Genomic DNA, 27079 nt, shown 5'->3' with positions numbered 1-27079 from the left:
GCCTATTTTTCAGGCCACAAGACTTCGCGAAAATTTCTGCTTGATCTCTTTTGCTAACAAGTCTTCTAAGATGCCCTCGATGCCTATCTCGTGACGATGACAATACTAATTGCAGACCGCTGCGATCATGACCATGGACTAACGTAAGTTTGTTACTTTTTTGTTTTTGATTGTTTTCAACATGGTGTTTCATGATGAAATTTCCCAATTATTCGCAGTTTCCACTCGAGTCCCATAGAGCCAAATTTGGGACAGATGAGGGTCTATTCTTCCTTGGATGTCTGATTTCACACCTTTTTTCTCCCCTTTACAATCTCGCTTTGCCCATTTCATTTGCAAAGTGCCTTGGCTAACAAGCGAAAAGTTTTGCAGGACCCGCCCATACATCGTAATTTAAGATACCCATATCAGTTTATCCATATCAATATAATCATCCTTTGAACATAATGCTCCCTATTCTATTGGTGACTTGATCCACTCGTATCAGTATCATTCTGTTGACAAATTGTTCATGGTAGATTGCCGTCTCGATGCATTCTCAACACGCCGGCAGACTGAGAGCGGTAATCATGGATGTCTGGCTGTTCTTGAGACGGTCGTACATGATGGGGCAAGGCACCATCACCTTCTTGCATGGCGAGAAGTCATCGCTAGAATAAACAGAGGACCCCTCCTTCTTTACATTAATCTCTTTATTCTGAACGCTGTTCTAAGACAAGGATTGCTAATGGTCAGGCTCAAGCTTAGCTAGATAGACTCAGCGACCCCCATTAAGTCCCCAGCGTTGACCAAGATAATCCCAATTTGGCCCAAACTGTGACAACACCACATTGCAAGGCACATGCACATTAAACCGGCTACAGCCAGAATAATCATCGCATCAGTATTATACCCAATTTGACTTTAAGTGCCATTTACAACACAAATCGCAAGCAGCACGCTTTTTCCGAGTTTAAACAGTTCATGTTGGTCACCTAACCTATACCTAAAAAAAACGCTAGACCCCGAAGAACCCCAAGCAAATGCAACGCCGTCGTCACACACAACACACGCACACACACACACATTCATAAGCGCTGTACCTTTGCGCTCACGCAACACGCAACTCCTCTCTGACCTCGTCCCTTCTCACGCGTCCCCCAACCATGCCGCGTCTGTTCCTGCCAGTTCGCCCGCGGCCCAGCCAGTTGAGCTTGAGCATGCGACACAGCTCCGCCATCTTCTTATTTCCCTCGACCTCCGCTTCCCCGGCGCCGCCGCCGACGAGGCTCGCCAGGACGCTCATGCACTGCAGCATGCGGCCAACCATGTCGGTGACCTGCTTCGAGTCCTCGACGTTTTGCTCGCGCACGCTGCTGAGCACCGGCGCGGCGCTCGACGGCGTGTAGGGCCGTATGCCGGCGCTCCCGTTGCTCCCGTACGAGACGTTGCTGACGGCGCGGCTGCGCCCGCCGCCCGAGCCCGACGCGGCAGAGCCCCTACCTTCGTCGCCGAGGAGCGTGGTGCTGTTCGAGTTGTACGAGCCTACCGACAGCTCGTGGGACATGGCGGTGCCCGGGCGGATCAGCGGCGGAAAGTACTCGGGCGGCGAGGTGGACATGGCGGCGGCCGAGTCGGCTGGAGACGACATGGCCATGTTGGCAAAGGAGGAGGGCAGGAATTCGAGCGACAGGCGCGAGAATATGGTCTTGAGCGTGTCGTAGCGTGGGAGTATGACAACGTCGCGGTAGGCAGCCAGCACCAGTCGGCGTATGTCAAAAGTGACGGTTGGAGGCGTTGGCTTCGCGGTCCTATCCGCGGTTGTAGTGACTGAGCCCCAAAAGTCACGAGCTTGCTCGTAGGTCAGAATGGTACCTCGACCAGCCACTTCCAACTCGAGCGGCAAAAAGACGGCCTGTAGATATGGTAGAATGGACGTGAATGTGAAGAGCCATAGCTCCACGAGGGTGGGTATGAATCTGTCCTCGGGCGCTTGGCGGAGTGTGTGATCCAGCGCAGAAAAGCCCTTGGCGAGAAGCTCTCCCAAGTCGTCAAGCATCCCCAATGGCGATCGCTTGTGGATGCGATATTGAATATGCATCTGGACGATGCGGTTGATGTCTTCCACCGGTAAACGTACATCTTCACCCTGAAATACCACATGTATAAGGGATTTTAAGTATGGCCAGGCTTCATCCAAAGAAGACGGAATATGAAGGCCCAGTCGGGCGGATTCCGATGTGTCGTACGATGTGCTTTGCTGCGATAACGAAGGGAATGGAACTGTGCCAGAGAGATCGCCAGCAAGATTCAATGATGATTCGTTGTCCAGCCGACTATCGGACCGCTCGCCATGCTTTTTGTCCTTTTTCACCTTTGAGAAGCCAGATGTGGAAAGACCTACGCTGGACGGCAGGTGAAAGTTGTATAAGCTGCTGGGCGCACTGGGATCCGTGGGCCGCGAGTTGCTAGCAGCAGATGACAAAGGCAGGTGATACTCGTCCTTGAGCTTTTGTTTCTGCCGCGAGAGGAAATGATGCCGCTTTTCTTTGCCTTTTTCCTCCACATTGGCCGAGTCCGCGGGTCGGATTGTGGCCGTCGACGAGTTTGTCAAGCTGTACAGCGACTGCGCCGAAGAGTCGACCAGGCTCGTTGTGCTAAAGTTGCCGCGCTGCAGCGCTGACAATGCCGACCCAATCTTGCTGGGGCTTGGAAGCGCCCTGTCCTTACCCTCCGACTTGGCCGCGCTCATCTTGACAGGTCGTGAGAAGAGCTTCGCCTTGGCCTTTTCCGATTTCGAGAGCGGCTTGTCCGCATACGCAGCGGGTATGGGCGGTGGCGGAGGAAGGGCGGGCTGTGGCGAATGGGCTTCGCGGGGGGAGGTGTGGCCAGACCTGGGGAATACTACGTTGGCCGCAGTAGTGGCCGCGGATGATGCCGTGCTAATGTGCAGCCCACCGGGTGGCCCAAAGCCGCTATCGCGCGGCGCGCTGGCCTCGGTCAAGCTAAGAGTGGGTGGGCTGGTAGGCATCCGGCTGCCGCTTCCTCTGCGAGGACCGTCGTTGCTCTCTCCAGGAAACGGTACTGTTTGAGAGCGCTGGCGGTTGTGCATGGTGTTTTGATGGGACATGACGGCGGCTTGGGCAGCAATCTGGCTCGCGGACAAGGCGCTCTGCGGCTGCTGGTGATGCTGCGGCATACCGACGTGTGATAGATTCGAGGTTGTCGTTGACGGCAAGGAGGGTTCAAACATGCCTTGCGTGGCGGTATGCTTGCGAGATTCCGTCTTGTGTAGTGTGGACGGCGAGCCGTGGGTTACAACCCGCGGCGAGCCAGGGTTTGGGCGCGAGAACGAGAAGCTGTGCAGGCTAGAGCTACTGTTGTTGGCGTGTGATGTAAATTGTGAGTATATAGGAGTGGCCGGCGATGCGACTCGCTGGCGCGACTTGGCGACGCTGATCGAGGGAGCGCCAGTAGACGATATCGCGGCGGCATGGGCGGCGGCGGTGCTGGCGCCGTTGCTGGCGCCCTCGTCGGACCCTGTGCTCGAAAGTGTCGACTCGAGCCGGAGAGGCGGTGGCGGCCGTCGGGAGAGCGAGACGGGCCGCTGCTTGTGTTGCAACGCAGCGTTGGCAGCAGCGGCCGAGGACGACGCCGATGGCGACGCGGCGGTGTTGGAGGCCGATGTGAGCGGCGAGAAGCTGCCCGGAGCTCGCCCATGCCGCCCGGCCGTGGGCGCGCCGGGTCCTTGTGTAGGCTGCATTGTGGCGAAAGAATCGGGTATTGTAATATCGGCAGCAAGCGTAGAGGACTCTGGTTACATCGTGACCCAAGTAGCGGTGGCCATAAGCTGATTGGCAAGTCCCAGCGAATCAGAAATTCAAGTTGTGCTACTCGCCCTTGACGGACGGTCGTGAGGTCCAAGGGTTTCGTCGTTGGCGGGGCTGCAAATGTCGATCAGGGCGGGCTCTAGGTGTTCGAATAAGACGGATGCGTCTGGTGATGACGACCCGGACCTGCGAGGAGCGGTGCTAGGGAAGAGCTGGTCGGTGTCTGATGAAGGGCTTCGGTGATGTGCTGGACAAGGTACCTGTGCAGAGAGGAAGAATGCAAGAGTGAGATGGGCAAACAAAGCAACGTCAGTACGAGGCTCTAGCTCAACCTTGGCGCTGCGCCGCTGCGTCCAGGCTGTGACAGGGCCCTGCACCAGCTGGACAGGGACCCCCCGCCAAATGCTGGGGAATAGAGGGCCACTGCCTCGGCACGGAGGTGATGCTTGGTCTCTCACAAGGTATTGCGCTCGTTTTAAAAACATAATACTGCTGAATGATGACCCAACAAGGGATAATGAATATATGGCATGCCTTCAGCCGTTTTCCTGTCGATCAAAAGGCATCTCGGGGCCTTATAAGTTACCTAGGATACGAGTCCAAACTCTTGCTTTTAGCGGGCTGCTAGCCTGTCCTACAGGGGAGCTTGGGCCGGCTCCAGCATGGGCCTTTGTCATGAACCCCGCGCTGCTAAGCCAAGATACCTCTAGAGCTTAAAAAAAAGTGACCAAACTCAGCCACCTGAATCTTCATCTCAAAACCATCTACTCCCACTCCAAGACAAAAACGCTCGGCGCCTCGATTTATAGAGAAGAAAAAGGAAAATCAAGGTCCATCAACCAACACCTCGGTAATAGCCATGTCTCAGCCAACCACCCTTACGGCCAAGTACGCTTCCCCCACCAACGAGGCCTTTGCCGTCGACACCCCGCTGCCCTCGGCCAGCAGCAGCGACAAGACGAGCTACCTTGCCGCGCTGCGGACCGCCGTCACCGATGCCCAGGCCACCATCAACAAGGAGCTCACGGCGCGGATGGAGGAGGACAACAAGGCGCGCGATTCGAGTGCGGGCGAAGCGGCGGTAGACGACGCCAAGGAGGAGGAAAACTACGGCGAGGAGGTGCAGGAGGAGGAGGAGGATTGAGTATTGCACAAGCATATGAAGGAAAAGAAATGGAATGTGTATGTGATTCCGATTGGGAATAGCTATCTATGGCTATGCTATAGAGAAGAAAAGGAGGCAGAAAACCAGGCCAGGGAAGGAAAGAAACTACATGGTACACAAACGGTGGGGGGTATTTGCAGGCGGACATAACATCGCAACGCAGCCTGTTCTTCTCCATCAGACATGCACGGCACCAAAGACAGCAAGCGAGATACACCGGAGACGCCTATGAGTGTCGGGCCCAGCTCGGCGTCTTGGGCCGCTGGTCACCTCCGACACTGCTCAGGCAGCCCCAATGCACCACCGTGTTGTCCGGCATCACCGCGACCACGCTGCCGCCGGCGCGCATGCCGCCGCCCAGACGGCGATGGCAGACCACGCACAGCTTCTCGTCTGTAATGGCCACGTGCCTGTTGCGACCCGACTGCGCGCCCCTCGTGCCGTCGCCGACGTGCAGCTCCGCGGCGACGCTGATGCCCTCGGCCTTGCGCAGCGCCGCCACGACGCGCGCCTCGTTGACCATGCTGTTGGCCGAGCGGATGCGGCCGCGAAAGTACGACTCGAGCGCGCTCACGGGCAGGTCGTCGGGGATGAGGCTGAGCGACGAGGTCGCGGGGAGACGGGCGCCGTGCTTGGAGAGGAGGTCGAGCGCGGGCTCCAGCTGTGGCTTGTGCGGCGATGATGGCTGGAGATAGAGTGAGAGGAGCGTGTGGTAGATGGAGGGCGTGTCGTCATCGTCGTCTTCTTCTTCTGACGTGTTGTTTGTGGATGGAGCGGGAGCTTGTCGCTGAATGCGATTGCAGTATCTAGACAAGAGTCAGTGAATGTGAGGCACTTGCGATTCATCTGCAACTTACTCCTCTGCCTTGGCATAGTTTTGCATCTTGAAAACAAAAATCTCCAAGGCCTGCTTGTGTTGTCCCATGTTGCTGAGCACCACGGCTTGTGCCTCGTAAAAAGACGGGTCTAGTCTGGTCAGCACGCGCGGTCATACTAAATCAGCGCTGCTCAACTTACCATTCCTGGGAATAGTCGAAAATGCCTTGCCAAGGCTGTATACGGGGTTTGGCGCTTGTAGAAACTTGATAAAGCGCTCCATCAGCGGCTCCCATTCCTCGTCGCCGTGCTTCATCTTCTCCAGCGCCGAGATGTAGAGCTCAAGGAGCCTGTCATGCAGATACGGTGTCGAGTCGTCCAGCTCCATGACTACGTGCTCGAGGTACTGCCGCTCCAGAGCCGTATCAATGGTTCGCAAAAATGTCATTACACGTTCCCGCGGTAGAGTCTCTGCATTTTCCGTATCGCCAGTGAAAATCTCCATGGCAAACGCCGCGTTCACGCGCAGCGTCCACCCGGCATTCTCAAGGATCAAATCAATCTCAGACGATGGCATGTTTTGCAGGTACTGGATGGTGCGGTTAGGACCGTGCAGCAGCGCCGGGGCGCGCTCGTCGGGCTTGGCGGCGGCGCCGAACTTGACGAGCAGCGCCAGAGCTTCCTTGTGCAGCTTCTTGCCGTAGAGAAAGTCAATAAGCTCGTTGTAGCGGTCTTGCTCCACGAGCTTCTCATTGACCACGTCGGGATCGCAAAAGTTGGGGATGCGAAAGAGCGAGCTGGCGAGCAGGGGCTGCGAGAGCATATATGCGCGGAAGAGCGTCGTGTCGACGAGACGAAACGTGCGTTGAAGCTTTTCCTGAAGTTGCGTCTCGCTTTCATTCTGGCCCATTCGAAGGAAGCGATCTGTGGCGTCTTCGCCTGGCGTTGCGTCTCTGGGCTTGAGGAGGCCGGTGGCAGGGTCAATCACGCGCTGTAAACGTGCTCGCGTTCCGGCCAAGTACCCATTCAGCTCGAGGACAGCCTTCATCAAGTCTTTACCCTCAAGAGGCTTGTCCACTGCTGCAGGGGGGTCTGGGGAGTCCTTTTCATCCGTAGCATCAGAAGCTTCCCTCTTGACCGACTTAATCGACGCTACATCTGCAGCCGTCTTACGTTGGGACCCCATGAAATATCCGGCGAAACGACCAACCGTGGAAGTGTTTTCGCCAGCATCTTCGGATTTCCGCCGAGTCTCGACACTCGTTCGTGGCGCGGTGTCGTCGGCATCGCCTGCTTGTGTGGTTTCCTCTCTGCCAGCCCACTTGGAGAGCTCGCCGGAGATGATGGGCGGATACAAGGCCAGCACTCGCTCTGGAGGTGCGTGTACGTCGTCCTCGTTAAAAAGGTCCATTGCCTTGCGATACTTCTTCTCGTCAAAGAGCACCTCTGCTTTTTGCATCTTGACCTCCCTCAAAGTCTCTGTTTTACTCTGCAAGAGCGCATCTTCCAGCATATTCAGGACGCTAATCGCTTCGTCGTAGTTGCCAGCATCAACCAGCTCCTTGACTTGCGCATCGTAATCCGTTGCGCCCATTTTCCAAACACATCGTTCACTAGAGATGTGGAAACCCTTGCCGGCATGCGCCAGGCTGACATTCGGGGGCGGGAAGTATAACTGCGCTGCGCCGGGAAGTGATATCGTCTGCACGAGCGAAAGAGTGTCCGGGTTGCGCACTTCTAGTGACCCCTTTGCTGGTGGCTGCAGAGCCACGATGTACGGATATGAATAGCCGATAGACTCTGGTGCTGTCGCCCAAGGTATCTGTCTCTTATCCAGCGGCTTACCTGTGTCGTCGATGAACAGCGTATTGATGTCCTTGGCAAGAAGAACCTGACCATCGGCTAGCTTGGACGCCAGCGGCTTCGGCATATATCCGCCCAGTCCCATGTAGCCCATACCAGCACTGCTGACGGCGCCAAATCGACTGCTTTGTCCAGCTGCGCCGACTGTGCCCGGGCCGGTGACATCCTCCACCTCACGAGTGAGGGCATCGACCATGACGTAGCCGCCATTCATGCCACAGACGACCTTGGTGGCACTCGCCCACGTCACACTGCGAATCGACTCAGCCAGCACCACCTCGGCGGTATCGCCGCCGAGCTCGCAGTCGTGCCAGCTCCAGAGCAGCAGGCGCCGTTTCACGGCAACAGCGAGCCGAGAGATAATCTCCGGAATGCCCGTGTCTGGGTCTTTGACAATGTTGGAGGTGACGGCGAAGCCCGACGCATTCTTGGTCTTGTCGAGTGTCTCGATGAGCTCGTAGGTTTGCAGGTCGTGCAGCGACACATGATAGTTGGAAAGCGACACGATGGTGTTGGCCTCCTTGATGATGGCGAGCTGCTCGATGGCGCGCGTAGAGAATTTCTCAACCTCACGCAGGAGGTCGGTCGGTCGTGAGGAGCCGCGTGACGACGGACGCTGCGGGTGGTCGCTGCTGTTCCGCGGGAGGCTGCTCGATATGGAGTTGCTGGCGGCGTGTCCGTTTTCGATGGCTGCGGTCGGCTCGTTGAGTCTGTAAATTCGGAGCGCGCCGCTGTTGAGGCCGACAAGAATGCGATCGCCTGTGATTCGGAGTTGATTAGCATCGAGCCTAGCCCATAGTGTGATGACGTCCGCCGCCAGCTCTCCCCAACATTGCTGCGGAACGATTCGCCGGCTGCGCCATCGCTTCTGGGTCCCCAAAATACGCACCATGGGCAATAATTGTTTCAATCTTGGATTTGTCGCGCGGCCGCAGCTCAATGATCGGGCGCGCAGTAAAGGCTGAGAGCATGGCGGGCAGAAGGGCCAGCTCCGAAGCTGGTCAGCCTTGGCTACCTCGGATCGACGAGCATCAGCATGCAGAGCGGAAGCTTTTAGGTAGCTTGCGGATGCCTTTGAATGGATGGGAAGCCGCAAAATACGAGATTTCGAGGTGACGAGTGTGTCGGTTGCTTTTCCTTGCGCGAAGGAGTAGTTGTCGAGAATGCGTGTCTCGAGACGGCGGCCGACGTCAGGTGCCACTAGTTAGTTATGCCGTCTTAACATCGACGTCAACAGGCTACTAGTATGTTAAGCTTCTACCCCACTGCGCCCGCCAGTGGTCGCTGGCACCAACAACATCCAGAGTTGATGCTAGGAAAAATGGCCAATTACTTGGAAAATTTAAAATCGGGAGAGACGATTTGATTATATGCTCTCACGAACGGCCAGTTATAAGTGATGACCGCAACGTGCTGTATAAGCTCGGGTGGCAACTCAGAAGACCGAACCCACCGACTCAGAGTAGAAAACTACGACTTGTAAACGGCGAATGAAACAGTGGAAAATCGCGGTTTTTGCCGAAGATGTTGCAACTTTAAGAACAACTAAATAAGGCGGAGCAGAAGAAGAGGTCGAAAGCATGCTGATTGTGAGTGCTCCAACTGCTCGTCACGTCAATAGGGTGCGCTGGCGGTGTACTTGACACAGAGATAAGATCTAGAAGCGCCAGAATACCGATTGTTGATGAGACGGCGAATAATAAATACTTCTTTTTTCGGCCTTTTAGCTCTACATCAAGTGTAGCTTTTGGGTTAAGAGGTCCTTGGCTGGTCAGCCACGTCAGCCACATCTTCATCTGCTGCTAAGAACGATGTAAGCTGGGTAAAGTTGTGATCAAATAGTCACCATCATTCAATATTGCATACTGTAAGCAAAAGCAAGAGATTTCGGGAGATAGAATAAACCAACTAAAGACTACAAGTTATCACAAACAGAGTGCAACGCTCATCCTCGCTAATGGTGGTGGAAATCTGACGATATTTCCAACGGCATGCTGAGCTGAACATTTCAGATGCGAGACCCCCTGACTATGCCCTTTCACTCATAGCCTTTTCAAGTACTCGCTTCAGGCTGCAAACCTGCTTTTTGCCTGGTTCGCCGCCGCGACCCTCTTAACCCGCTCGACCCTGACCAGCCTGACAAACCACCGCTCATTATTTGCGTGGCTGAGGGCGTCACGTCCCTCGTCGTCCTTCTGAAAAGCATCAGCACCGTACAAGAGCAGCAAACGACATATACTATCTCTTTTCTCTCTTACTGCTATATGAAGAGGACGCAGCCCCGACCTGCCTCTACCGCATGGGTCGGCACCAAGCTCGAGGAGCCCGTCGGCGAAATTATAGCTGCCATGCCGGGCGGCTACCATTAGGGGTGTATCTCCGTCCTGGCCTCCATCGTCCAACGCTGCTTGCATGTATTCACCGCTGGTTTTGAACTGTTTCTGAGCGGTGTCATTCTTCGCAAAATTGGCACCGCTCCTCAGACTATCAAGCAGATAGTTGAAGAGTTCACGACTCTCACATCTAACGCTAGCACAGAGCGGCGTGCTGGGACTGTCCCCAAAGGAGTTGATACAAGCACCAGCCTCGACAAGCAGCTTGAATGATATAAAAAAGGGGGAACGCACGAGACCGAAACCCCGATTTTCAAACATTTGCGCCAATGGTGTCATACCGTCATCATTCAAAGTATCGACGGTGGCTCCCCTTTGTAGGAGTAGTTCGACCATTTCGGCATTGCTCCTGCAGGCGGCCCAGGCAAGAAGAGAATCGCTGTGCACAACAGAGTTGACGTCCAGGCCGCGGTTTATTAAGAGCCTCATCGAATCATTTTGTTGCCGTGCCAGCCTTGCCCATACTTCTCTGTGGTCTCTTCTTCTATCGGAGCTCGCCGTGAACTCCATATCGCAAAGCTCCTCAAGGAACACATTGCACGTTTCGCCACCTGCCGGATTAAAAAAGTCATTCTCGATAAGAAAGTGCAGACAATTAGTGTTGCGGGCGACGCAAGCAGCCGCAACGACCGGCGAGTGCCGCCTCCTGAAGTAGTCCTTCGCGCTCCATTCACCTCGGTTTACCGACTTGGTTATACCACAGGCCTTTTTCAGATCAGCACCGTAATCGAGCAAAAGCTGCAGAAAGCGGGCATCATTACGTTTTGCAGCGAAGTAAGCAACTGGAGTTCCAATTTCTTTCCTGTGCTCTGGATTCGCGCCTTTGCTGAGAAGCAAGCGTGGCACCTCTATATCGTCGGCTTCCATCGCGGTCATGATGGGTTCGGGGTCGCTCAGATCGAGCCCATATTTCAGGGCGAGTTGGACGTTAACAAGGCGAAGAGGATAGTTTTCGCGTATAAGATCTCGGACATCGACATACTCCCTGGCATTTTGCAAGAATGTTTCCAATATCTTCTCCTGGCTCTCCTCTGCTGCTTTAACGTAAGCTGCTCTAACGGAGCATCGAAGAGGAAGAGAGTCATTCATCACAAACGCGCAGAATTTCCGAATAGTTTCCGTCTGACTGTTTTCAACGGCCCGAATAAGCACGTTATTGTGGTCGAGGATCCGTTGTCTCGCCGCGTGTCTCGGTCGTCGCTGCGTCGTATGTACGGTGCACCACTTGTCAGGAAGTTCTGCGGGCGTTTTAGCAGGCATTGCAGCGAAGCGAACATATAGTCTTCTGTCTAGGAGAGCATGATAGGTTCTGCAGACCAGCGTAAAAGAGAATACATCCCGACCGTTCGGCAGAAACTCAGCTATCGCTGCTATAATCTCCAAAGGGAACTCGGCCCACCGGGCTTTAGGTTCTTCAATTGTCATAATGTGCGATCTCAAACCCGGTTCGGTAGCGGGTTGCAGCAATAAGAACGTGGTTTTCGAGTTCAAGATGGTAAAGATGGAGTATTAGCTTGATCTGAATTCAATTACGTTGAGCCAAGCGGCAGGCCAACGCGATATTTATAACAGCCAGGCGGCCACCAAGGCGACTAGCCCTGCGGAGCATAATGGCATGTTGCCGAGTTGTAAGCATTGAACAAACTCAAATCACCCAAAAACTACTGGCCTTGATGGTCTCCCTCAAAGGTAGCGCAACGACGCCCGTCTTTGTCGTGATGCACGAACTAGCGGGGGAGACGTCTGCTCCTGCCCCGGGCGCCTCGTCAGACAATAAGCCGTGCCCTTTCGCCTCAGAAGCCTTTAAGGCGTGACAGATCGCGCTATTATCCTCAGATGACCTTCGACAAACGATCTTTCATTGCCGCCTTCGCCGCCACGAGCGCGGCCTCGGCGATTCGGCCGTCATCCTCAAACGTTAACATCGAGCGGACCTCGTCCCACCCCACCCAAAGGGCATCAAAGTCCTCACCCTCCTGCTGCGTGCCATTGTCTCTTGTCGCAGTGGAGTCCGCCGAGGCGACGAACCAAACGATGACTTTGAGAACGCCGTTGGTCACGCGCTGCGCGACGGCCAATGGCTCCGTCACAAAGGCGGTAGCGGCCGGCGCCACACCAGCAGCCGCGGCAGCAGCAGCAGCCGCGGCGGGGACGGTTGCTCGTGTCGTGATGGGTACAGGTAGCAGATGCGCGCGCACCCCCGTCTCTTCCCAGGTCTCGCGCAAAGCGGCGTCTTGGAGTGACTCGCCGATGTCTTTGCGGCCCTTGGGGAGGCAGCATTCGCCGGTCCCTCGGGAGCGGATGAGCAGGATATTGGACGTGGCGAGATCGACTGTGACGGTGCCGCAGCTAATAACAAACCCGTCGGAAAAAAACAGGCTCCTGTTGGTAGTTGCCATGCCGAGAGAGGTGTGTGACGGAGGCAGGGGCAAGAGCCGTGAAGATGGCGAGCCTCGAGAACTCCTCGTTGCCCCACAGCTGATGGTTGCTGAACATATTGTGCAGAGCAGCCAAGTCTTTATTCAATCCGTATTCTTAATTCTCACGGCATTTTCTCACGCTTTCTAAAACTTGCACCTACGCCAAGAGCCTGTAAGAAACATTTCGAGTAAACAAAATTTGCTGACATGTATGAGACCTATGGGTATATGCTGAGCGAGATCATCTCGTAGGTTTCCAAACAAAACTGGCTATCGCATCCCCTTGTCGGGATCAAGAGAGCACCATTAGTCGTTACACTGTGTTCATAAATGCGTTTCTTCAGATTCAATCGTCTCTAGTCGCCCGGCGACCAAGGCAGATCCCTCTCGCGCACCGAAGTGCACGTCAAATATCGTATCCCATCGCTTGGTGGCTTGCCGCCCGCGGTGCCAGCTGCGAGATCCAGCTCTAGGCTGCTGCCCATCAAGGGAGCGACAATTTCTCTCGCCATTGCTTTGAGTTCGTCCAGTCGCTTTTCAAAACGTCGTAAATTATCGCGACTGTATAGTTCGGGGGTCAGTTTGAGAAAGTCCTTGCACTCGCTGTGCGCAAGATATCCCGTCGGCCTTCCGGCCAGCGTGCGATATGCACGGCCAATAGCACCCAGCGCTGGGAGAGGCGCAAATGTGCTCCTGTTTGCCAAAGCCGAAGAAGACTTGTGATTGTCGGCTGTTCGCTTGGATGGCGGCGGCGGCGACGTATTGTCTGTTAGCCATTGCCGAAAGTAGCTGACTACTAGCCATTCCAAGTAACTAGATGACGGGGAGACACGGTCCCCATGAGAATTTAGCAGAGTTAGGCGGAACAAGCGGCGCTCTACGCGGCTAACTGTAAATTCTAGATCATCCACTTTATCCTCAATGAGGTCCAGAACAGAGTCTGGCATGGATGCCCGCAGACTGCGCTCGCCAACAGGCCATTGGCCGACCACATGAACGAGCGCCTCTTGAAAAATGACCTTGGAGCGAGCCAAATAGCCCAAGCGTAGGTAAGACACGGGGTACTTGGCCACCTGTTTCCACAGGCGAGCTTGAAATTGTAGCAAGTGATGGTCAACTCGGGGACCGATCACGGCCAGCGCATCATATTGATCGGCGAGGCCAAGGAGACGCTTGCACTGAATGTAGGCATCGGCAACATTGACACCGTCAAGAAGAGGAGGGTAGTTGTAGAAAATGCGGAACAGGTTGTCATAATCGCGTACGAGGTCCTCTTCCTCCGGAACGGTAACGACCACAGTGTTGTTGCTTCGACTGCGTGATCGCGGCTGTGATGTCAGGCTGAGATTGGCGAGAGACTGGGAGAAAGAAGACCGAGGGGCTTTTGCAGAGTGAGGCAGGGCCCGTGGTTGGGAATTGCTGTGGCGTGACCTGCTTAAAGGTCCGGAGTCAGGGCCTGAGCTAGACCCTGGCCGAGGGGTCGCAAAAATGGATTGATGTGCGGGCTGCGTGTTATCAACACTTTTCGGATCCTTTTGAACAAGCATCGGAGTATCTTCATCGCCACGGCCGGGATCCAATTCATAGCGCCAACGCCTCTTTCCTGGGGCAGAAGCAGCGTCTGCGTGGCCGACACCAGTGGTTGAGTCAGCTTGGCTCAAGACGGAGCCATTTGGATTCACACATGCGACCTCATTTCCTGCCGCGAGCTGTCGGAATTTGGGCTTTGTGGATGGATCCGGACCACGAGCGCGAGACCATTCTTCCGACGTGCTGGCCTCAAAAAAGCCACTACAGCGGGTAAGAATCTCTTTATGAAGAAGATATCGGTTTTCGAGCGGCCCAACCCGAACAATTATCTCGACATCGCCGGACTGCGTAAAGACGGGGAACTCGTTGAGAGGAATATAAGAATCACCACCGGCATGCGAGCGATTGTATCGTTTCGAGCGTGAACTGGCGTGGCCACTGTGCCGAGGCAGGATTGCAGAGGCAGCAGATGAGTTGCTGTGACCACGACGGTGCTGTAGGCTGTAATGCGCTGTCGGATCCGGTTGCGACACCATTGGTGCGGGACGGGCAGAGCCGATGGCGCAAGCAAAGAGCGCCGTGAAAAAGACGAAGCGAACGCGACACGACTGCGCAAGTTGGCTGCGATGATGAACTTCTGACAGGTAGCCAGAGGCGACGATACTCGCGTCGCGTTGTGCGGCTTTCGCGGCGATATGCAGGTGTGTCGCTAGCTAATGCCTGTAGTCGACCTTGTGACAGGCTGCACGAGACTCGATCTTGTCATAGGTTGCTTGGCAACGTGTCGGCGCAGAGTGTTGTTGAGTCGATCAACGACGATGAAGATGTTTGGCGAGGGGAGTATTTCGTGATAAAGAGTTAAACGAGGGAAAAATGAGCCGAAACGAGAAAATGCACCCCGTGCAAAAGCCGAGAATAGAGCACTGAGAGCTTCTCCGTGTGTGCCACTGGCTTCAATAACAAGCCCCTCCCACCTATGCGGGCTCTGTCACGGGCCCAGCAAGTATAAAGCAAGGCAGAGGCCCTTGCCGCTGTAAGCTCTGGTTATGCAGCATACTCCTAGTTGGGTGGTGGATATGGCGAGGAGAATAGAGTGGGCTGGAGGCTTGTCTGGTGATTGCATCGACATCCAAGAAGGCAAAGTTTCAAGGCCCCCGCCACGAGAGGCAGCCCGAAAAACGCCTAGCAGCTGCAGGTTGATTGGTGGTGGACGAATCGGCGTCGAGGAGAGCACTGAGAGCGCCGAGACCACCACCACTAGCGTTGACGGCGCGAGAGATTCCTGGCCAGTGAGGGTCGAGAAGTCGCTAGATGGCTAGAATCCCGTCAACATGACATGTGGGGGAAGAAAAAAGGGGAATACGATGATGAAGGGAGAAGAATGATAAAAGCTGTGATGTTTTCTTGCACCTGGCATAGTGTTGCTGTTTGACGGTCGCTAGCTGGCGGATACCTTGGACTGGCAGCTGTAAGCCGTCGCATCAATGTAGCTGTCTAAACATGCAGCGAGTGTTTGCCACCAAAGATGCGACACATCGCCTTTGTTCTTTCACATCGCGGATCATCCTCAAATACTCCAGACATTGTCCCGTCGTGCTGCAACATCCGTATGAAAGAACACGAAAGGCCACCGAAGAATTTAATAATAGCAAAGCCTCAGGCCCCACACAAGCTCCCGTCTGAACGCCGTTGCACACGCAACGCTAAGATTTATCCTGGTGTCGACACCACCTCGCCCACAAAGCATCTGTCCAAACGATGGAATGAGCGCAATCAAACCTGCTTTCAACAGCGTTGTTCGGCCCATTACAGTCTCCGAGTTTCGAGAGGCAATTCTAGCAACATGCAAGCCGCGTTTCCCAAATGTGCGGCATGCGCGGAGGCGGCCCATAGGTGAGGCAACAATTATCAACTCCCAGGTCTCAGCACTAACGAGCTCCGAGGCCTTGCAATTAGCGGAGGGGTAGATTCCATGGCACTGGCCTATCTGTTCTCACACTATATCAAAACATACAAGACGCAGCACATTGCCGATAATCCCGTTCACGACATCCTCACGGTCACTGTCGACCATCGTTTGCGACCCGAGAGTACAGCAGAGGCAGCCAAAGTAGCTACAAATGTCAGACATTTGGGCTTGAGGTCAATCGTTCTCCGCATTGATTGGTCAGACTTGTTAGGACCTGATGTCGACCCAAGCCTACAGCCAAATATCGAGAGTTTGGCCAGGACCCTAAGATACCGTGTCCTGGGCTCCTTTTTTTCAAAGCAAAATGTCATGAGTCTCTTTTTTGGACATCATCGCGACGACCAATACGAAACAATACTTATGCGACTACTTTCTGGTCATGGCTATCGGGGGTTACAAGGCATACGCCGTGCAAATTCCATACCCGAATGCTATGATATGTGTGGCGCATACAAGAGCGGCTTGGTAGACGACCAATTGCGACTACACCCATTCCTCAAATTCAGCCCCCCTGGCAGGGAGATGAGGGCTTTACGGAGCAGACTAAAGCTGGAAAGCACATTGCCAGGTTTTGAGCAATTCCGATCACATCTCGGCATCAACGATCTGTCGAGTCGATTCCCTGGTCAGTTGCAACGGGATTTCGATGTAGGTCTTCCATACCTTCCTCCGTTGAGCGTCGAAGACGGAGGGATTGCGATATACAGGCCTTTACTAGAGTTTGACAAAGCCAGACTTATTGCGACATGTGAAGCGAACGGCGTGCCTTGGTTTGAAGACCGCACTAATGTCGATGCGACTTTGACCACACGGAACGCTTTGCGAAAGCTTTGTAGAGACCACCAACTCCCGAGAGCCTTGCAAAAGCCTTCAATTCTGGCGTTGGCCGAGCGTTCGAGGCAAAAGGTTCAGGACGAAGAAGACGAGGCGTCGCGGATCATACACCATCAAGGGACGGTGGTCGATTTCGATCCAAACGTGGGGTCACTGCTCGTGGACTTGCCATTACTACACATCGGAAGAAAAATGAGCGGACGCCACAATCAGCCAGCAAGAGACGAGGCTCGGCGAGGGAGGCAGCGACTTCTCGCCGCCATCATTACGCGCAAGATGATCGACTTTGTGACTCCGGACAAGCACCTTCCACCAATCTCAAACCTTGAAAACACCGCACGTCGGCTATTTCCTTTCCTATATACTGATGAACCGGCCGCTCGGCTTGGGAGTGGTGACCGCAAGGCATTTTCAATCGCCGGCGTGCAATTTGAACCAGTACCGAGCTACAAGTCGACACGTTGGTTTATGTCGCGGGCGCCGTTCTCGTCTAAGTACTTGCGGGCAGTGACTGCGAAGCCAGAAATCATAAGTCAACGTCCGAAATGGGTCTCAAGCCCCAACCCGCTTCCATGGGAAGCTGCCAGTGACCCGGCATGGAAGACTTGGAAAACAGCCGTGCTATGGGATGGACGTTTTTGGATTCGACTCAACTCATGTGATCGCCGGAACGGGCTGTATTTACTCCCCTTGATGGCCAGCCATACCAAGGCTTTCAAAGCTGCCCTGGACCCCAAAGAGCGTGCTCGATTTGAAAAGCTTCTCAAATACCATGCACCGGGTAAAGTACGGTATACATTGCCGGGCATATACGCTGTCGAGAGGCGAAGTCACTCGCAAGAGGGTCCGGAGGCAGCGGAACGTAAAATGATGCTGCTTGCTCTGCCGACTCTCGGTGTTCATATTGCAGGCGTGGAACAATGGGTGCGATACGATGCACGATACAAGCATGTTGATATGCAGCTGCTAGGCAAGCGGAAATATAGCAAAATACCTAGGATGAATGGTTTTACGGCACGAATCAGTCTTTCCAGGAGGAAGAGGCAGCAACGGATGAGAAAAGTTCATTGACCGGGGCAAAAAAAAAACGATACCCATTTGATTTCTTTCTACATTACAGTTTCGCTCATTACAATGTCATTGATCTCATGACCGCGATTAGTCTTAACAGACTGTCAAAAGCAAAACTGCGTGTGACATGTGGTCAGGCTGCGAGAAGGAAGGTTGTCAGATGCTGTATTACCCAGCATTGCTACCCTGTCCTACATTCCACTGCAGCCGTAACCCGTATGCCGCGCAGAGAAGGAACGCCGGCTCCGAAGTGCATAAAGCTCAAAATGCTCATAGTGGCCGTGGCGATAGCGCGGCCCTCGGTCATTAAGACACCTTTCCCCAAATCAATCTGTCATGCTTGCCTGTTCGCAAGCCCATCACTGGCGATGCAATACTTGTCGAGGCGGCTCCCTGGTGCCATTTCTATTCGCTCGCGGCGCCCGCTCTGTGACGAGGCTTACATTGCTCCAGGCGCTCCGGGGGGTTCTTCCCGGCTGAGTCTCGATATGCATGGGGCGGACATGATTGGCCGACGGCACTCTCGCCACCGCGTCGCCGTCGTCGTTGGCCTGATCCGCCGGAACATTGTCCCATATGCCGTATGCGATCAAGTGCGCCTCAAAGTCTGCATCTGGGCGAGGGGCGGCCGTGGCCTGCCGCCCCTCCTCGAGGTAATGCCGGGCAATATGCTTCATGCGCTTGTTGTACATGTCGATTTGGGCAGCGCGGGAGTCGTGCTCGTTGACACGGAACTTTTCGTCGCAGAACCAGCAGCCCGACCTTTCGGGATACTGGTAGTTCAGGTGCGTCTGCGTCCTCACCATGTGATCTGTCCATTCCTCGACGCCCTCCCCGGATCGATACAGAGGAAATGTCTCCTGGCAGCCCTTGTACCGCGCAAACTCGCAGGGTAGGCGAGCGACGACTTCCGCCGCGCCACTGTCGCTGCTGGCAGCGTTGGCACGCGTGCTCCGCGCTGAGCCCGTCGTTGTTGACCGCGCCGTCCCCGTCCCTACCGACGATGCTGTATCCTGCGGTGCCGACACCATTTCATGCGGTGCTGATACTATGCCTTGCGATGCCAACGCTGGGCTCTGTGATGCCGACAACGCCCTGGCCGCAGCCGCCATGGCCGAGTTGGACGATGCCTGCAAGCCGGTGGTCCTCGGCGTCAAGCCCACCTGGTTCCAGTGATCCGCGGCGCCAATATTGCTTGCGGCGGTGGGCTCCACCGTGACAATGTCGGGCACCTCGTCGATGTCGTCGAGGAGAGCACCGCCGCCGGCCGCCGCGTCCATCTCGCGCTGAGCCTGCGATGAGGTCTCGGTCCGGGATGACTTGGTCATGCCGTCGTGCGCGCTGCTGAGCACGGAATCGGGCCCGCCGCGGTGCCCGCCGCGCGCGCTCAAGATGTACGAGTCGGAGTTGTCGCTGTGCACCGACGGCGCGAGGCGCTGGCGCCGGCCCTCTGGGAGGTCGTCGGGGGTCAAGTCGATGGGCGGAAAGAAGACTGTCGTCGGCAACTCGTTGCTGATACTGACGCTCTGTTCGTCGCCATCGCCAAATCTGCTATGCCCGGCCCCTATCTCAAATTGAAAACCGTTGTGGTCGGCGCCGCCACCCATAGAGGCGAACAAAGAGTCGTCATCATATTGCGACATAATTATGTCTTTGGTGGTGAAGTGCGTATTAGGTATATATCAAAGGATGGGCCCCGTCCGTTGGACACCTTGTTTCTTTCCTTCTTGGGCGTTGGCTTTTCTGCCACAGCTGCCAGCAGCAAAATCGTTTGAAGGATGCGCCTGAATGCCCACTTGAAGCAAAAGAGGGGAGAAGAGGGGAAGGTGTGGTATATCGCAATCAGATCTACCGAAGTCCAGCGGTAGACTCTTGCGTCTGAAGGAGTGTCGAGGCAGCAGGGCCTTGCCGGTCGGCGCTTGTGAATGAGAAGAAAATAAGTGCTAAGCTACTTTTTCAGTGTCAGGAAGGGGTCCGTAGCAGCGCCTATATAACAGCTCGGCGACTAGCTCAAGAAGCCCCTCCAACTTCAAAGGACCGTGCCGGCCCCAGGTGGTGGGTGGGGATTATGGCGCCGCGGATGATTGATGCATGCTGCTATTCGTTGCCATGCTTGAGGTGTGGTTCCTGTGTGATGCTGGCTGGCTGGCAACAAAGGAGGACACCGCTAAGGTGCATGGTAGTGGGGACGAAGCCGGCTGATAATGTCGTGATGAACGCTGGCAGAGGAGTGTCACGGCTCTGACTCTGCTGAACTTTGGAAGCTCCTTGCGTAGATTACTTCACGGCGATGATGATCAGAAGGTCTGGATTGAGTGGTTGTGCGCATACCCGGATGCCATGTAACCACGACTGAATATTTGCTTGGCATCCTCTTTATCAAGACATCAGCTTCACATCCCTGCTAGCGTAGTCATGTCGACGGGCTAGCCAACCAGTAGAGTCGATAGACGGCCAACTCTTGGAAAATGTCTGCATGTGCTTGATACTTTGCCAGCGAATACATAATGGCGACCTGAAACCTGCAGCTGCTGTCTGCTTCAGTAAACGAGACGGATGGGCGAGCTGAGCTGTCCCACGCAGATGGGACAATCACGAGACGATGCGCCGTGTATTGAATAGATTAAAAAGAATCGTGCTGCAGAGACGCGGTAGACAGATTCTGAGACATGCATCTCTTTAGCCTACCAGCATGCATACTCTGCTGCATGACAGCAAAGACCTGTGCGGTGTAACGAGAAGGAAAACGGAACTTGGCCCGCAGGGAAGGCTGAATAACAAGGCTTGGTTCATGCTAGCACTTTGGTCCCCTGTATGACGGCCAAGGTGCTGCCGATAACGTTTACCGAAATCCACCGCCACGGTCGGGCCAATGTAAATCGGTTGCCAGCGCGGTGCAAATGTCTCGGGTATGTTCAAGCCACGAGGCAGGCGGGCAATAGCTGCCGGTGTTTATTACATGTCGAAACATATGACCACGCGACAATAAGATAGATAATAGAGGAGTTGAACGGAACGTCGGACTGCTGAGGAGAATGAATGTTGAAACTAACCTATCGCCCGAACTAACAAGGACTGACGCTTGTTTCTACTTTTACCCAAACTTATAAACGTTCCACGCAAGACTGACTGGAGCGGCGTCTTGATCACCCACATGGCTGCGTGTAAGTCGCAATGCAATTTTCGTACTCTAGGCTGTCGTTTCTCATTCTAAGCTTGCATGAAACAATTACAAATACATCTGGAAAACAAAAAAATAGAGAATCATGTCTCACTCGCGCAACCCATCACACCGCACTACTCTTTTCCAATGTAGATTCTCCCTCTACTTCTGCCATTCGTGTACATGTTTGCGCCCATGACCACCACAATGGCGGCCGCGAGCGCCATGTCCATGCCCTCTGCCACGTCGACCTGCCAGGCAACCTTGGACCCCGGCAGGTACACGGACAGCTTGTCCAGCCGCTTCGTGGTCATGACAACCTTGTCGCCGAGCAGGACGTTGGTGCGCAGCTTCCAGATGTCCTGGCCCTGCACGCGCAGCAGCACGTCCTGGCCGCCCTCGGCCGCCGCATTGCGGAACTGCACCTTGTAATCGTCCTTCATCCTGCTGTCCTGGGGCTCGATGAAGGCGAGCGACGGGGAGTTGCCGCCCGGCACCTCAATGTGCCATGTCGTGCCGCGGGGCGTGTGATAGAGGTCGAAAAGGGGCAGGCCGGAGGCGTCGAGGAAGCTGCGTCGCTCGTCGGCGGACGAATACTTGCCGTCGACGGAGATTAATGTAGCGGGTGATTTCTTTGTCTCGGGGATGGCACCCTTCTCGTCTTTGGGGACGTCGTTTTCGGGCGAGAAAATGGTAAACTTGGTGCTGGCAGCGCCTTTGCCTTCTTGCTGTACGCGGAAGCTAGTGTCTTCGCGTGCTACAAACTCTGGGCGAATGGCGATGGGCTGCTTGAGTGGGCTGAGTTCAGGAATCATTGTGAAATGTAAAGAGAATATTATGGAATAGAATAAAATCGTTTAACGATGTGGGATTTAGCTTCTCGTGGTAGTGGTATTCAGATCACGAATTATGCAAGAGAAGAAAAAGTAGAGGCGATTTTTAGAATACTAGATGGAGATTTGTGCACTGTAGACGAAAGAAACATGATTGCGACGATCATGACACCTGTGGGACTGTTTTATCTTTCAGCGACACGAAGCCGTAGCGTCAGTTTTGCCCAACTTGATGATTTACGTTGCCATCCCGCCAAACCCGTTGAAACAAGCGCACCACTTACAACATTCCGGGTCTTACCAAACCCTGACTGGCCCAAGCTTGACACAAGAGGTCAGACGACAGGCCGACTGTACTGTCGCACAAGCGCAGAATCCAGGCTGCATTGGACAGGATGACGTTGATGGCGCGAGTCATTTTGCGCAGCGCCCGTAAGCGGACGATCGGCCAGCCTGATGGAACCCGGGGGCCACAACGGGCAATTACACAGCCCTGCTTATGTTGATCGGGCTTTCTTTAGCCGCCACTACCATCATTGAAGCAAACTTTGTGTGCTAGTGAGGACTGTAAGGCTGCGGCGCAAAGGGGAAAGGCATTTGAGGGCTAACCGGAGAGCACTAGCTAACCTTAACTACCGGTGTGCCACTGCATTGGACGAAGCCTCTGCCGAAAGCCCGGCTTGGCAAAGATGCGCGCGCGACGACGGGGTTGTTAATTTGCGCTTCTCCTTCGGCGGTCGATCTCTTACACCAGGCTCGTCTTCTGCATCGAGCGATAAAGTGTTCTTTCGCCTGCTCATCGAAATCGGCAGTTACCTCAAGACATCAGGCAGCCTCATTCCCTATAAGCACCGCCTCTTCCACTTCTGTTTCGGGACTAATACGCTCTTCCACCCGCAATAGGTGATGCCCTCTTCGTCTGTGGCCATGTCGATCCGAAGGCAGGCGTATGCCTTCTTGTCCACTGCGTTGATGATAACGCACATTTTCATGGCATGGAAGGCGCTTTCGTGGGTCACAGACAGCAGGGCGCCCATAGCTGTCGTGACTTCCGAGTCCATGGAACCTGGCTTCCAGCGTGGGGACGTTCTCCTCCTATGGAACCGCCCGAACCACATTACGGTGGGAGACATAGCTCTCGTGGCGTTTCCGACACGGAAGCTCCCCATGGTAAGTTTTGCAAAATGGATACCGCCCCATTGACTCCTGAACGAAACTGAAGCGGTCCGGACTAATAGGTACACCGCGTTCTGCAATCTTATTACCTGCCGACTGTGGCGGACGGTGCTGGCCAGCAAACAAGGTATGTAGTGGTTGGAGAGCTGCAGCGGTTGTTGTCATATGCTGACCATGGATCGTCGATGGTAGGCAATACATCAGGACGAAAGGGGACAACTGCGAGACTGATGATGCTCTTCTTTACCCTAACGAGGAGGGCCTTGCTTCCCGTGAGAATGTAATCGGGCTCGTTCGTGGCATTGTTCCGTACTTGGGCTTGCCAGTGATCAAAATGAATGAGCTACTGTCGCGCCCGACTAGATATGTATTATAATGAATAAAGAATGGTGTATTTACTCTCGCAGAGCAGTGCTAGATTGCATTCATAACTTTCATAATGCTAGAATACATTTTTGGATACTGCCATTTCGGCACACTCCAAAAGAAGAACAGAAATACACCAGCATAGCCCATTGATCTGCGCAAGGGCCCATAAGTCAGCTTTCTCGCGTCGCCTGGACCATTTTTGGACCACACTTTGAGGCAGAGGAAGCTCTCGATAGTGCTGGCCACAAAATTCAGAAAAAACCACCAGATGTCCAAATGCCAGCACTCGTTGTCACCTAGCTGCCATGCGGTCACAGCATGAGCAGCGCCAGATAGGACAAAAACGGTGCAGGCCACTGCCAATCTGTAAAGCAAAGACTTGGCGTGAATGCCGAACAATTGGCACACCAGCTTGCCAATGTTACTGTATGAGGGCACAACGAGCCTGTGCCAAAACTTGCCCCAGAATCCCCGCAGCGTGTATGCCTCGCGAACGTCGCCGTAGACTGGAGGCCACTCTTCGGGGCGGTTGGCACGTAGCACCACCACGAACAGTAGTGACAGAGCAACATGAGCCGCATCAATCATGATGTATGTTGGAGCAGCCCAGAGCAATGCAAACACAGTCCGCATGTAGACCTCACGAAGAGTGATGGGATTATTGCGGCTCAGTAGAAGACGCCGGAGGAACGTCTGCCGGACTGCATCAAAGTCTGCCAACGACAAGGGCGCAAATATGACGGGAAGTACGCGTGGTAGTAGGAACCGGTTGATCGGCACATAGACCACAAGTTTGGCTGTGCGACGTATAGCAAAAGCAAGCCGTCCCTCGGGCGGGTTTTCCGAGCCTGCACCAGCAGGCAGCTCGCTTTTTGGTGTGCCCAGGAGACGGATATTGTTCCACGTCGGCCACGCCTTGCCCCACCAAGTCTGTTCAGCAAGGGCGCCTTTGCCGTCCAAAGTGAGACGATGAGGGTCTTCGAGAAAGAGCATGGATATGGAGTGCGAGGTCCAAATGCACATCAAAAGGCCCCAGACGCTGTCGACGCCCAGCCATGGCCAGAGAGTCGACGCAGAGAAACCCTTGCAGTCGCAGTATAGCAAGAGCGACAGCAGTGGCCACCGCAACGAGCGGTAGTGTAATGCGATGGAGTATATGCCAATGCCGGTAAAGAGCCAGAAGGGCGGGACCAACGGCGCCAGCCAAGGTAGGGTTGGTGTCGGCGCGGGCAGCATTGTCTTTGTCGAGCAGGTCTGAAAGATGGCCTCGCAATTCCCTGTTCAGAAGTGATTGTGAAGAAGGAGAATGATTCGGATAAACGTTTTTCGTCTGAAGCGAACCTAGTTGCTGACATGTTTCTGCCTAAAACCAAGGCTAAAAGGCGACGATCGTCAAGGCTCGGTATAAGTCGACCCGTCGACAATCACCGACCCCCCAACCGCCTTCTCGAAGCCTCTGACGTAGACCGCCCTGGGGTCAAACTTCGGATAGTGCCAAAAGCAGAAAGCAAAAAGGGGAAATATGCAGCGTGAGACCCCATGTCCAGATTCAGCACCCTGTTGCCTGTCAGACCTGACTCGCAAGGCCCAAGATGGTGGGTCAGCAAGAGTGAGGCGGTTGGCGATCGACGCTAGGAAAAAGGTAATGCTTGTCCGAGAATGGAACTGGCCGACAACTCCAATTTTCACATCACGACTCCATCGCGATGCTTCCACGGTTTCGGAGTCGAAGGCGCATAGTAAGCATGCGTCCCAGATGGCGGAGGTTGCCCGGCTTGTTTGAACTGGGGATCATCAAGGAGGACTGGAGCTGTCGCAGCCTTTGACGTCTTGGTTTGGCACTTGAAAATATTTTGAGTAGCTCGACTCTGAGAATGAAGCCTCAGTATGGAGAAGATGCTCGGATCGTCGATGTCAAGGCCCTCAATTTGCTGACATGGACTCCGTCCTGGTAATGATGCTGGGCAAGAATGCCTCGCGAGTGATGTCGTCGAGAGCTACGAGACGATGAGGTTTGGTTTCCAAAGGCTCAACATCAGAAGTGCAAACTGTATGTCCTACAAAGTATAAGTAGGGCTCTTCTCGCCTCTTCAATCCGTTCGAAATCATCATCAACAATCACAACTACAACACAATCACCACACTCTTCTACATTCTACACTTTACACTCAACACTTTTGCTTCAAACTTTATCAACACAACCGCAAAAATGGTCGGCATCAAGAACACTGCTATCGGTCTCGCCGCTGCTGTCGGCATGATGCAGATGGCTCCCGCCCCCATCGCCATTCCCATTGAGATTGGTGCCGCCATCGCCGGCGGTGTCACGGCCGGTGCCATTGGTGGCGGAGCCACGCTCTGCAGCCGCTACTGCCCGGGCCCCAAGGCCGTCCGCGGCGCCAAGTTTGGCAACGTGATGGCCCGCGACCTGCCCCCGGGCGTCTCGCAGCACTCCATCGACCAGTGCAAGGACCAGATCAAGGACCAGTTCACCAAGAACCACAAGTCGGTCGAGATTTCCGACGTTGACGAGAAGAGTAAGTCTTCGTACCACACTCAACTGAAGAAGAGAGGATTCTGGTTACTAACTTTGCTTTCTTCTGCAGCCATCAACGTCGCCAACGTGCCCCCGGCTTGCATGGACCTCGCCACCGTCCTCACTGGCGACCCTGCCCAGAATGGTGGTCCCCGCCCCATCCCCATGGGCTCGGACTCTCTTCACTATACCAACATCTCGGCTGATGACCGCAAGCAGCTCGCCAAGGCTCTCAAGGCTTAAGCTTGCATCCGCGGCCGTGGCACCAAAGCAGCAAGGACCCGACTACATGGAGAGATAGAGCTGAAGCCACAAATGTACAACAGGAGAGCCAGAATGCTTGAATGCTGAGGTTTCTCGACCGACAAACTATAGAAGACTTTCTAGTTAGATGATTCTAGGCAAATAGCTTATTGAAAGTCACCATTTACATCCTGATCTCGTCTCTGTTTAAAAACCTGCTTGTAAAAGGCAGTGAAATATGGAATGCTTGGTTGTCTAGTATGGTAATAATTCAGGGTTGGTCCAAAGTGTCTCTGCAATAACAGAACCTAAGCCACCATTCGCTGGAATAAACACCACTCTGTTTTGTTCGCCACGCCATCCCCCAAACTGTTTTGCAGCTTGAACCCCGCTGCCGGTAGTGCGCATTTTGCGAGTATAAGTAGCTTTGCTCGCTCAATTGCAATATCTATGCAAGACACTGAGCCCAGATCTCGAACCATTTTTGAAGTAAATAGGAAAAACAGGTCCCGCTGGCGCCGTTGCGTTCCATGGCTGCCATCATCCTCTCATCTCGCAGTGACTGTAGGGTAAGCTCATTATGCGTCGGGAATCACCCCGCCCCTCCCAGTTATTTAGTAAGTCTTCAAAACTCATGTTGAGAAATTTATCGGGATATTTTTCGAGAGTTTTAATTGATCAAGGGTGTGTACTGTATTGCTGGCGCATCTCGGCAAGATTACGTTGCTGGCTTCGTAAGCGTAGGCATGTCGCATAAATAGCTAATACCTAGTGGCTAGCCTGCGCGGGTACACTTACTTCCCCTCATCCATTCAACGCTTATGAACTTGATTCATCAAATGAACCTTAAAAGGACGCATGCATGTCAATTTCGGCATCGCTTCGTCTC

The 27079-nt window shown here is 54.3% G+C and overlaps 12 protein-coding genes across 13 annotated transcripts; 4 read left to right on the top strand and 8 right to left on the bottom strand.

Moving 5' to 3' along the window:
• Window positions 1-1090: 1090 nt before the first annotated feature.
• Window positions 1091-3742, bottom strand: LMH87_011911 (uncharacterized protein; the record flags this gene model as incomplete). The annotated part of the gene is made up of 1 exon (XM_056201129.1): window positions 1091-3742. One exon carries the CDS (start codon window positions 3740-3742, stop codon window positions 1091-1093), a length of 2652 nt encoding a protein of 883 aa, XP_056052911.1.
• A 926-nt stretch (window positions 3743-4668) lies between these two features.
• LMH87_011910 (uncharacterized protein) lies at window positions 4669-4953 on the top strand (the record flags this gene model as incomplete). Its single annotated transcript, XM_056201128.1, has 1 exon — window positions 4669-4953. One exon carries the CDS (start codon window positions 4669-4671, stop codon window positions 4951-4953), a length of 285 nt encoding a protein of 94 aa, XP_056052910.1.
• A 247-nt stretch (window positions 4954-5200) lies between these two features.
• Window positions 5201-8624, bottom strand: LMH87_011909 (uncharacterized protein; the record flags this gene model as incomplete). The annotated part of the gene is made up of 4 exons (XM_056201127.1): window positions 5201-5780; window positions 5832-5940; window positions 5992-8412; window positions 8543-8624. 4 exons carry the CDS (start codon window positions 8622-8624, stop codon window positions 5201-5203), a joined length of 3192 nt encoding a protein of 1063 aa, XP_056052909.1.
• A 1095-nt stretch (window positions 8625-9719) lies between these two features.
• On the bottom strand, window positions 9720-11306 carry LMH87_011908 (uncharacterized protein; the record flags this gene model as incomplete). Its single annotated transcript, XM_056201124.1, has 4 exons — window positions 9720-9848; window positions 9912-10597; window positions 10731-10751; window positions 10808-11306. 4 exons carry the CDS (start codon window positions 11304-11306, stop codon window positions 9720-9722), a joined length of 1335 nt encoding a protein of 444 aa, XP_056052908.1.
• A 572-nt stretch (window positions 11307-11878) lies between these two features.
• On the bottom strand, window positions 11879-12445 carry LMH87_011907 (uncharacterized protein; the record flags this gene model as incomplete). The annotated part of the gene is made up of 1 exon (XM_056201123.1): window positions 11879-12445. The coding sequence occupies one exon, from the start codon at window positions 12443-12445 to the stop codon at window positions 11879-11881; it is 567 nt and encodes a 188-aa protein (XP_056052907.1).
• A 377-nt stretch (window positions 12446-12822) lies between these two features.
• LMH87_011906 (uncharacterized protein) lies at window positions 12823-14532 on the bottom strand (the record flags this gene model as incomplete). 2 transcript variants are annotated; one of them, XM_056201121.1, is made up of 2 exons in its annotated part: window positions 13902-14087; window positions 14149-14532. In XM_056201121.1, 2 exons carry the CDS (start codon window positions 14530-14532, stop codon window positions 13902-13904), a joined length of 570 nt encoding a protein of 189 aa, XP_056052905.1. The 2 variants fall into 2 exon arrangements, with proteins under 2 accessions (XP_056052906.1, XP_056052905.1); XM_056201122.1 differs by having other exon boundaries at window positions 12823-14532.
• Window positions 14533-15759: 1227 nt separating this feature from the next.
• LMH87_011905 (uncharacterized protein) lies at window positions 15760-16233 on the top strand (the record flags this gene model as incomplete). The annotated part of the gene is made up of 3 exons (XM_056201120.1): window positions 15760-15889; window positions 15940-16118; window positions 16177-16233. 3 exons carry the CDS (start codon window positions 15760-15762, stop codon window positions 16231-16233), a joined length of 366 nt encoding a protein of 121 aa, XP_056052904.1.
• A 1996-nt stretch (window positions 16234-18229) lies between these two features.
• On the bottom strand, window positions 18230-19513 carry LMH87_011904 (uncharacterized protein; the record flags this gene model as incomplete). The annotated part of the gene is made up of 1 exon (XM_056201119.1): window positions 18230-19513. One exon carries the CDS (start codon window positions 19511-19513, stop codon window positions 18230-18232), a length of 1284 nt encoding a protein of 427 aa, XP_056052903.1.
• A 1654-nt stretch (window positions 19514-21167) lies between these two features.
• On the bottom strand, window positions 21168-21848 carry LMH87_011903 (uncharacterized protein; the record flags this gene model as incomplete). The annotated part of the gene is made up of 1 exon (XM_056201118.1): window positions 21168-21848. The coding sequence occupies one exon, from the start codon at window positions 21846-21848 to the stop codon at window positions 21168-21170; it is 681 nt and encodes a 226-aa protein (XP_056052902.1).
• Window positions 21849-22016: 168 nt separating this feature from the next.
• LMH87_011902 (uncharacterized protein) lies at window positions 22017-23418 on the top strand (the record flags this gene model as incomplete). The annotated part of the gene is made up of 8 exons (XM_056201117.1): window positions 22017-22079; window positions 22213-22298; window positions 22426-22433; window positions 22489-22695; window positions 22770-22813; window positions 22869-23036; window positions 23105-23169; window positions 23235-23418. 8 exons carry the CDS (start codon window positions 22017-22019, stop codon window positions 23416-23418), a joined length of 825 nt encoding a protein of 274 aa, XP_056052901.1.
• A 38-nt stretch (window positions 23419-23456) lies between these two features.
• LMH87_011901 (uncharacterized protein) lies at window positions 23457-24647 on the bottom strand (the record flags this gene model as incomplete). The annotated part of the gene is made up of 1 exon (XM_056201116.1): window positions 23457-24647. One exon carries the CDS (start codon window positions 24645-24647, stop codon window positions 23457-23459), a length of 1191 nt encoding a protein of 396 aa, XP_056052900.1.
• A 973-nt stretch (window positions 24648-25620) lies between these two features.
• LMH87_011900 (uncharacterized protein) lies at window positions 25621-26190 on the top strand (the record flags this gene model as incomplete). Its single annotated transcript, XM_056201115.1, has 2 exons — window positions 25621-25948; window positions 26018-26190. 2 exons carry the CDS (start codon window positions 25621-25623, stop codon window positions 26188-26190), a joined length of 501 nt encoding a protein of 166 aa, XP_056052899.1.
• Window positions 26191-27079: the final 889 nt, after the last annotated feature.

This window comes from Akanthomyces muscarius, chromosome 4 (genome assembly GCF_028009165.1).
Source record: "Akanthomyces muscarius strain Ve6 chromosome 4, whole genome shotgun sequence".
In the NCBI taxonomy this organism is placed as follows: Eukaryota; Fungi; Ascomycota; class Sordariomycetes; order Hypocreales; family Cordycipitaceae; genus Akanthomyces; species Akanthomyces muscarius.
This window is presented reverse-complemented; position numbering and strand designations above follow the sequence as displayed.